At 40.6% G+C, this 9,971-nt stretch overlaps 1 protein-coding gene across 2 annotated transcripts in view; it reads left to right on the plus strand.

Moving 5' to 3' along the window:
- The window catches only part of tbc1d22b (TBC1 domain family, member 22B), a 94,728-nt gene that overhangs the window by 71,014 nt on the left and 13,743 nt on the right, over positions 1-9,971 (plus strand). For both annotated transcript variants that reach the window (XM_037535816.1, XM_017716461.2), the window contains one exon: positions 9,658-9,753. In XM_037535816.1, coding sequence (XP_037391713.1) covers positions 9,658-9,753 — 96 coding nt within the window. The remainder of the gene's footprint in view (positions 1-9,657; positions 9,754-9,971) is intronic.

The raw sequence follows: 9,971 nt of genomic DNA on the forward strand, positions 1-9,971 counted from the left end.
TTGCTCGTCTGCCTTCACACGCGTAATGAACTTGAGTGACATCCCATTCTTAATCCGTAGGTTTTACCATTTAATATGATGTCGGCCCACCCTTTGCAGTTATAACAGCTTCAACTCTTCTGGGAAGGTTTTCCACAAGGTTTAGGAGTGTGTTCATGGGAATTTTTGACCGTTCTTCTAGAAGCGCATTTGTGAGGTCAGGCAATGATGTTGGACGAGAGGGCCTGGCTCACGGTGTCCGCTCTAATTCATTCCAAAGGTGTTCTATCAGGTTGCGGTCAGGACTCTGCAGCCCAGTCAAGTTCTTCCACACCAAGCTCGCTCATCGGATCTTGCTTTGCATACTGGTGCACAGTCATGTTGGAACAGGAACTGTTCCCACAAATTTGGGAGCACAAAATTGTCCAGAATCTCTTGGTCTGCTGAAGCATTGAGTTCCTTTCACTGGAACTAAGGGACCGAGCCCAACTCCTGAAAAACAACCCCACACCGTAATCCCCCCTCCACCAAACTTTACACTTGGCACAATGCAGTCAGACAAGTACTGTTCTCCTGGCAACTGCCAAACTGCATTTGATGCTTTCATTGCGCTTGGTGATGTAAGGCTTGGATGCAGCTGCTTAGCCATGGAAACCCATTCCATGAAGCTCTCTATGCACTGTTCTTGGGCATGGGTGACCAAATACTTTTGGAAATATAGTGTATAATGAAAAATGATAATAGCTGTAATATTCTCTGTTGAAAGATAAACAACATTTGTATCACTGTGGGGGTCATTGGTCAGTTCAGACTGACACTGGCGCCAGGTTTTAGTGCTCAGATGTCTGTCTCCAGTGTTTCACATCCTCAGTGAACAGTCACTGATGTTTATTGGTGAGTCAGATCTGGGCTGTGATTGGCTATAATCTCGGTTCTTCAGTCTGATCAAGCTTCCACTTCACAATGTAATCAGGCCTTTGATTTAGTTCATTTTAACTGAAAGGAATTTACAATGTATAGTTATCACTGATGAGACTGATAAATGAAGTTTCTGTACCTCGACAAAGCTATTATAGTTGGTAAAAGTGTCTGACTTTGGGTCCAGTTCTGCAGTCATTTGTATTCTCATTGAAGAGATTGGAGCCCCTGATGAATGTGTTGGCTGCTTTTCATCCTTGTGTCTCAGAAATCTTTTGATATGTCTCCTTACTTGTTATTCTGTCCTTTGTCTCTCTGCTTTTTAATATGACAAATTTTACATCTTACTCACATAGATTCAGTCTCATGAAACGGGTATTGGTGGAAAAAGAGGCATATAAATATGCAGAACATAATTTTAAAGTAAACGTGCCCTGGCATTTATTTGAAACCTGAATGTAGCCTCATTTGTTCCTCAGCAACAAGTCTAGAAAATTAACCTGACCCAAAACTGATCAAATTCTGTCCAAGTTCAAGTTGCTTTGGTACCTTAGGGACAGTGTTTTACTCATAGCCAAAGTGAGAGACCACCATTCATTTATTTAACTTCTTTTTAATGCATAATACATTTTTCAGGAGACATTTATGAGGATTACTTGTAAGACAGTCCACTTGCACAACGGAAAGTCAAAGGAAAATAAGTAAGCTTGTAAAAGTTCATAAAAAAAGGGTTAATCTCTTAAACCAGGGTTATACCGATTGACTTTTACCCTCATTTCAGCCCCTATTCTCAGTCTGGAGATATTTGGGTCAGTTGGAGTCAACAGTGGGAGAGAGAATCGAGTAGTGTCTGAGGAGCGCAGACTCCTGATCACATTTCAGACCAGTCAGAGTGTAACCTTGGGTTCACTACACGACTTTAAAAGTCATACCGGATTATAAACAGACTCTCCACACTTTACACTCCACACTGTCACTTTACTCCGGTGACTTTATGCCATTTTTCTTTATTTACTTAATGTATTTTCTTATTTCTCCCTTTTAGTTTTCATTGGCTGTTGCAGAAATCCATTCAGTTATTGACCAGTTTACACTAGATCACACTCAGTCAAGTTGAACAACTAGGCTGAAATGCGATTGGGAGGCCAAAAATCTGAGTCTGCATCCGTCACACAATACTCAGTTTTCTCTCCAACTCCAACTGACCCAAAAATCCGCAGACTAGAGCCAACTAGCATAGACTCGGCCAGACAACAGTAAAACTTGTGTATTGTAACCACAGCTTAAATCAAACATGAAACATGCAGAATCTAGTAGTGTAAACTGGTCAACAACTCAATCTGACCAGACTCCTACAACAGCCAGTGAAAACTGAGAGCAAAGAAAAATGGCATAAAGTGACTCACGTGTGGAATGAAGCAGTTTAATGAGCTGAGTTTAAGGCACGAATGCAATTAAATTTATGAATTTTAATAATCAGAAAACACACTGATCATATTTTAAATCCATGACTCTCACTTAAGCTTGTTTGCAAACAGTGAAAACAGCAGCAGCAGTGAGCTGCTCCATGTTTGTTTGTTTGCGTCTGCTAGTCAAGATGAAGTCCACATGAGGCAACCGCAAGTTTGGTGACTTTGATTTGGTTTAGCAACAACTTAAAGGTTGAGTAGTATGATCACCAATATTTCAGTCGGCCAAAAAAATCTGCAGAAGCCTGACTGACTGTGCAAGATACCCAGTCTGTTCATAATCTGTTAAGACTTTAAAAGTCATGCAGTGATCCCAAGGCTTTAGTAGATGCAGAGAATAGGACTCTCTGCAAGACCTGGTAGGCCACAAAAACTGTCCCTATCAGATAACCTGTACTTTTATCTTTGATAAAATCCAGCTCCACTCTTGCTTCAGATCTGAAAAAATGTGTTTCTGTCCATCCTTCCACTGTGAGAAGACAACTCAGCACTATGAGTCTGAAAAGGATGAGCAGCTGTCAAGAAGCCTCTCAGAGAAAAGGAAAACCTTTGCACAACAATAAAACTGAACATCTGCGATGTTGAGTAGGGTTTTATGAACTGTTGAGTTTTTAAATGGGATTATTTGGATTGTGAGAATCAGAAAGTACAACCAACTTCTAAGATCGAACTTTGGAGGTGTGGAGAAACATCCCTGCTTTCTTTGGAAAGCTAAAAGCAAGTCTGAAAAGGATGGAAGCTGTAATAAAGACAGAAGATCGACGTACTAAATGTTGAAAAATATAAAAAAATATAATATGGAATTGTTGAGGCTTCTGTATGTTTTTCTGTTTCATTTATCTCTGTTGTCGGAAGAAAACCTCGTATCTCCAAAATGGTAACTTTAATGTGTCAATGGAACCAGAATTTTGGGCCATTTACAAACAGTGTAAAGGACAACAGGTGTTTTCCAATAATGTCAAAAACTGGAAAAACCCCAGAAATGGAAATACGAGCTTTTGTTTTTCATCAGTCGGGATATCCTTGTTGCTTTTTTGATGCTGAAAATTGAGTTTGTACTTAATGGTTGCTTTGACTGGAAATTAATTAATAATTAATTACTGATACATATAAATTTATGACACACAGTCTCTGTTGTTAAGGTAGCGTCCTGTGCAAAGGTCAATGTTAAGTTACTCGAGTGACAGTCATGAAAAATGAATCCCAAAAATGTATCCCAAGTGTAAGTAATGCACTTTTTTCGCACTGGCCTTGTGGACCTCGCTGCCAACTGCAGGATCAACATCATTAAAAAATGTATTAGATGATAAATGGACAGAGAAAGACGAACGCAGAGAGAAAAAGTAAAGCAAAGGTAAATGCAGGGACAGACTATGAGAAAGCTGAACGTGGAATTTGACCCTGACCGGAGTCGAGTAAATATTAAAGATGTGATGCATAACCATGACTTCAATAATTGAGCAAATTTTTCATGTTGTACTATGGAGGCTACATTCAGTGGCCACTTTATTAGGCTTATTACTTACTCTGTAGCTGTACAAAATAGGCTACTGTGCATCTTGCATTCACCTCTAAGTTTTATTCCACACATTAACTGCTATTGTACTCAAACATTGACTGATTGATTGTATTGTATTGTACTTTGTGTGACCTTCATAAATGCAAATATTTACACATATGTAGCTGAAACATCTAAATTAGTTCTGGATCATACATCATGTGAGCAGTTAGCTTAGATATAAACCTGGTCCCACTTTAGATTAAGTGGCTGTAATAACTGTGTAGCTACATGTGAACAACATATGCAACAATGTAATTACTAATGATGTCACACTGTCACATATGGATTACAGAAGTACACCTAATGTAATCGCACATGTATATCAACTTCAGTTGTTATATAGATACAATGCAGTTACAGAATAGTAATTATAGAATGGTAATTAATGTGATGTGATTACGTTACCTTGTTACAACAAAAGTTATTCCGCAGTAATTATGTAAAACAGATGCAATATGTAAAAAAGACTTCTGATCTATAGAGTATCAAAAAGACTAATAATTACATGTGGCTAAACTGAAGTTAATACATGTGTAATTACACAGGCTGTACTTCTGTGATCCATCTGTAACATTGCTTAAATCAGTCATTACAGTGTTGTTACATATGTTACCATGTCATGGGCTGGAGGTTAGGGAACCAGCCTCGTAACCGGAAGGTCGCTGGTTCGATCCCCAGCACCGACAGTCCATGACTGAGGTGTCCTTGAGCAAGACCCCTAACCCCCAACTGCTCCCTGGGCGCTGCCGACTGGGCTGCCCGCTGCTCTGGGCAAGTGTGCTCACTGCCCCCTAGTGTGAGTGTGCTCACTAGAGTGTATGTGGTGTTTCACTTCACGGATGGGAAAAGTGGATTTTTTCTTTTCTACAAGTCAGTGTTTTCCAACAGTTGTGAGCCTTGACCCATCCTTGCTTACCAAGGACTAGGCCTTCTGGAATATTTAGCTGGCATCAATTTCCAGATGAGCCCTTATTTCTAGAAAAAAATATGAAGTTGAAGGTAAAGCGGTAACATTAAATACAGAGGAGGAAAGAAAAGAGTAAATCACTGCTTATTTTGTGATGTTTTAAAGCAATTAGCTACTCTGTGCATCACCATTGTTCACTTTAGTCTGTCTGCGTAGGAGATTCTAGACACTGGAAAGCCGCTGGCTTCACAGAGCGGCCTGTTTGGACTTGCTGACCCAGTGAAGAGAGGGGCAAGTTGACCTTGAAAGGTGAAGCAGTTTTTAGGATAAGCCCAACATGCGATGACCAAAGTGATGGACAAAGAGATGCACCTATGAGAGAAAGAGCTAATATCAAAATTTGAGGAGTAGGGTGGGGGGATATCAAATTACTCCAGATAAAAGGTATAAAACCTCAGTGTTTTTCAGTGGAACAGTGTATTTGCGCAGTTGGGGTCTCTTGTGACCCTGTGCCACCTGATGCTGAAATAAAGAAGGAGCCTTTTTCCCTCTTCCACAAACTCAGCATCTGAAGACTCATTCCTTTTTGACCCCTTTTGAAAACTTAGACTTAAAACAGTTATTAGTGTTAGTGTTTGGCCAGTATTAAAAAATGTATTTTTATTCATAATATGATGTTGTAGGTCTGGGGTTGAAGGGAATAGCCTTTGGTCCCGACACTCAGTTGTTCTAAAAATAAAATGCACTAACAGAGCAATCGCACCTGCGTTCGTTCTAATTGAGCCAAACCTGCCGAATGTGAACACACCGTTGGTGTGTTCCTGCTATACCTGAGCTGAAAAGAGAAGAATAAATGAACCTGTGAGCAGAGTTTCTGAGGCTGAGAGTAAAGCAACATGCAGCTTTTAGGAAAAAGAGTAAAAGAACGCAGGTAAATCTCCATGGCTTCTGTGATGTAACCTCTCACTTTTGCCTTGTCTGTGCAGATGCAGAGAAATCCTGTTTGAAGATGCACAGATAATCTGACAGATAATAGGATTAATACATGAATAGATTTTCCTCGACTCCCTGTGCCATGGGGGAAGAAAGAACTTGAATCATGGAAACGCTTTCCTCTGTTGTTTCAGCTACCAGCGTATTAGTTAGGGTGTTTTTATTTTTATTCTTTCGCTTAAAGGGGAATTCCACAGATTTTTCCACATTTCTGCATAATGAAATCAAGTCATTCAGAGTGGTTTGAAGTCGAGTGCATTGTTCTTGAAACACTAACACAATAATGTTCTTGAATAAAATAAAACCTATTTTAAAAACTCTGTGTGTAGGTTCACTGGTGGTTGACCTGGTAGTATTAATTGTTGACAGTGAGACCCCTTTTTCCTTTTGGGACCACTGTAAAGTTTCTTTACAACAGGGTGGTCAAACTTGTTTTTATTTCATTTTTACTTTACATTTTGACTCCAGAGGGGCATTATTTATTCAAAATATGGCAAAACTGCAACAGCAAAATAGACATTGGAAACTATCCATCCATCCATCCATCCATCCATTTTCTAAGCCGCTTCTCCGTCAGGGTCACTGGGGGGTGCTGGAGCTTATCCCAGCAGTCAAAGGGCGGAAGGCAGGATACACCCTGGACAGGTCGCCAGTCCATCGCAGGGCAGACAGACAGACACAGACAGTCACTCACACACAGGGGACTGCATGGCTTTGGACCGTGGGAGGAAACCGGAGAACCCGGAGGAAACCCACGCAGACACAGGCAGAACCCTGACCACCCGGCGCTACCCACCACGCCACCGTGCCGCCCACATTGGAAATTAATTCAAATGTATTTCTAAACAAAAATACATTTTTTAACTGCCTCTTGGCTTGAACTTACGGAAGTCTGGAGAGGCCTTGAGGTAGTTACAATTCTCTGGATGTTATTTACAACTTAATTCAAAATAACAAAAGTTGTTATGGTAATGAGTTAGTTATTTTGTGATCTCAAGGTCACAAAACTGTTATCTTGAGAACTTGTTACTTTTTTTTTTTTTTTTACATTGAAATAAAAAAAGTTATGATCTAACTATTTTGATATCTTGTTGCCTCGTTAGCACAGCTTTATCTTGAACGATTTAATTATCTTATTTCAAGATCATAAAATTATCTTGAGAAAACAATTTATCTTCTCAAGATCACAATTATCTTTAGATAATGAATTAATTATCTTGTTATCTTAAGATAAGAATCCAGAGTATTATAGCAGCAGCTTGTGGTCTCTCCAGACTTCCGTTTGAGCTGGACACCAGGCATCTTTTCTTTTTGTGTAACTGCTGACCCATAGATTGTTGATTGGGGAAGGGGGTTGGAACACATTCTTTGCTACAGTGCATGCTGGGAACAGTAGTGCATCTCAGGGTGAAACAGGCTACTAAGAATAGAAAGCAAAAATAATTCCCCGGGCTGAATAGGACTGTCACAGACCTGCCTTGGCCCATGAGCCTTGTGTTTGACACATGGACTCTACAGTGAAAAATATCCCATCAGGCCACTCAGAATGACTGTTTAGGTCTCAGCAGTTGATTATGCAGAAAATGTGAAAAACTGCATGTATGAAACAGGTTTGTTTACCGTCAGGTTCACTTTATAAACCAAACAAGCCCCTTTCATAGCAGACTGTCACTGTCACAACAGTAATTAAAAAAGTAGAAATCTACAGTAGAGCAGAGTTATTACTCAGAAAGAGACAACAGGGAAGGTTTTACGTCCTCATGGTGGAGCTTGGAGTCCAGACGTTTATCTCCACTCTCTTTTATCCTCTCTCCCTTGTAATAGCATGTTAGCACCAGAACACAAAGGGGCTGCCCCAGAAGATCAATTAGTTTCCACAAAGAGCTCGGACGAGAGAGAGAGAGAGAGAGTGTGTGTGTGTGTGTGTGTGTGTGTGTGAGTGTGAGAGGAGAACAAGAGAAGGAAGGAGACACAGAAGAGAAGAACAAAGAACATAAACAGGAGAAAAAGAGAAGAAAGTTGAGATGGAGAGAGAGGGAGGGTGGGAGTGATAGAAAGAGAGGGTGAGGGAAAGAGGGTGAGAGAGTGATAGTAAAAGAGGGTGAGAGAGAGAGAAAGGGGGTGAGAGAGAAAGGGTGAGGGTTAGAGAGTGAGTGTGAAGGTGAGAGGGAGAGGATTAGAGAGAGAAAGGATGAGTGTGAGAGAGTGATGGAAAAACAGGGTGAGGGTGAGAGAAAGAGAGAAAGAGGGTGAGGGTTAGAGAGTGTGAAGGTGAGAGAGGGTGAGGGTGAGAGAGTGATAGAAAAAGAGGGTGAGAGTGAGATAAAGGGTGAGAGTGAGTGTGAAGGTGAGGGTTAGAGAGTGATAGGGAAAGAGGGTGAGTGTGAGGGTGTGTGAGAGAGAGTGATGGAGTGAGAACACAAAGTAAAGTGCTTGTGAGCCAGTCTCTCCACCAGGCTTCTGCTCCAGAGGTGGTTCTGTGGTGGGACCTCAACTCACTCTAATGGTTCTTCTCTTCGTCTTTCTCTCTCTTCTACTCTCTTCTTTTTTCTCTTTTCTTCCCTTTCTCACTCTCTTTTCTTTTTTTCTCCTCTTTCTGTCTCACAATCTTTATCGTCTCTTTCTCTCAGTCTCTTCTTCTCTCATCTCTTTCTACTTTTCTTCCCTTCTCTTTCTGTCTTTTTTTCTATCATTTTTCTCATTTTCTCTCCCTGATCCCTTCTTTTTCTCTTTTGCCGTCTTTCTTTCCTTCTCCTCTCTTTTTTCTCTTGCAGTTCTTCTCTTTCTCTTATCATAACTTCTCCCTTTCTTTTCTTTTCCTTTCATTCTGTTTCTCTTCGTTTTTTCTTCTGTTCTTTCCATCTCAACTTTCTCCTTTTCAGATTCTTTTTCTCCTCCTGTTTATCTTCTTTTTCTTTCTCTTGCTGTTCTCTTCTGTGCAGTCTCCTTCCTTCTCTTTTTCTCCTCTCTTCATGTTTCTCTTGCTGTTTTTCCATGTCTTCTTTTTCTTTCTTCTGTCTTCTCTTTTCTTTCCAGTTTCTCCTTCTCTTCTCCACCCTTTCCTTTCATTATCTTTCTGATCGTCTTTTTGTCATTTCTTTCTCTCTTGCTGTATTTCATTTCTCTTCCCCTTTTTCTCTCGTTCTTTTTTGAGCTCTCTTCACCTCTTCTCTCATGCTGTCTTTCTTTTCTTCCCTTCTTTCTCTCTGACAGTATCTCTCGTTCTCTCTCTCTTTGATCAGCTGTACATTGCACTTTTTCCTGTCTTTGTTGCTTATACTACATCCGTCTTTCTTTTTTTCTGTATTTTCACTCTCCCTCTCATTCCCTTTGTCTTTTTTCCCTTTCTTTTGCTCACTGCTTGAAGAAGCAAACAGAAAGTGAAAAGCAAACAGGAAAACAAGAACAAACCTATTTATAGCCAGACGCCTTGCCTCAAGTGGCTGAAAGTACTGCACTGTACCTCACACACATACGCACACAGAAGGAGAGGCGTGTGTGTGTGTGTGTGTGTGTGCGCTGGTGCATCCGGACACACAGGAGAGTCTATATTAATGCCTTCTTTATTAGCGGCACTGGTGATGGCAGTAATTGGCGTGATTGTTCTCCTCAGCTGATGAAATAGATGCTGCTGAATAAACAGCTGTAATGAGCTGAGTTTGCGGCTGCTGTGTTTCAGGCAGTAAAGCGTAATGTGTTCACTCACACGGTTACTTCATATACGTGTTAGATGGCCGACATCGCAGAATGCTTTATTAAAGTCTCCTCCATTGGGGAGTTGCAGGCTGACGTGTGTGTGTGTGTGTGTGTGTGTGTTTTTGTTTCTGCAGGCGGAGTCGGAAGGTTTCTCTCACTTCCACCTGTACGTCTGTGCGGCCTTCCTCATCAAGTGGCGCAAAGAGATCCTCTCCATGTCAGACTTTCAGGTACTCACTTGTCTGTCTGTCTGTCTGTCTGAGAGAAAAACAAAGCTAAGCCATCTTTTCAGGGCCGACCACATTTGTAAAGAGCTTTAAGCAAAAGGTTCAGGTTTATTTATTTATTTGTTTTAACTGAAAGAGTAAAACATTGTGTTTACCTGCACTTAGTAATCTGATAACTGCAGAAAATCAGATTTTATCAGTAATCTGATCAACACGTTTAT

Source organism: Pygocentrus nattereri, chromosome 28, assembly GCF_015220715.1.
Source record: "Pygocentrus nattereri isolate fPygNat1 chromosome 28, fPygNat1.pri, whole genome shotgun sequence".
Classification (NCBI taxonomy): Eukaryota; Metazoa; Chordata; class Actinopteri; order Characiformes; family Serrasalmidae; genus Pygocentrus; species Pygocentrus nattereri.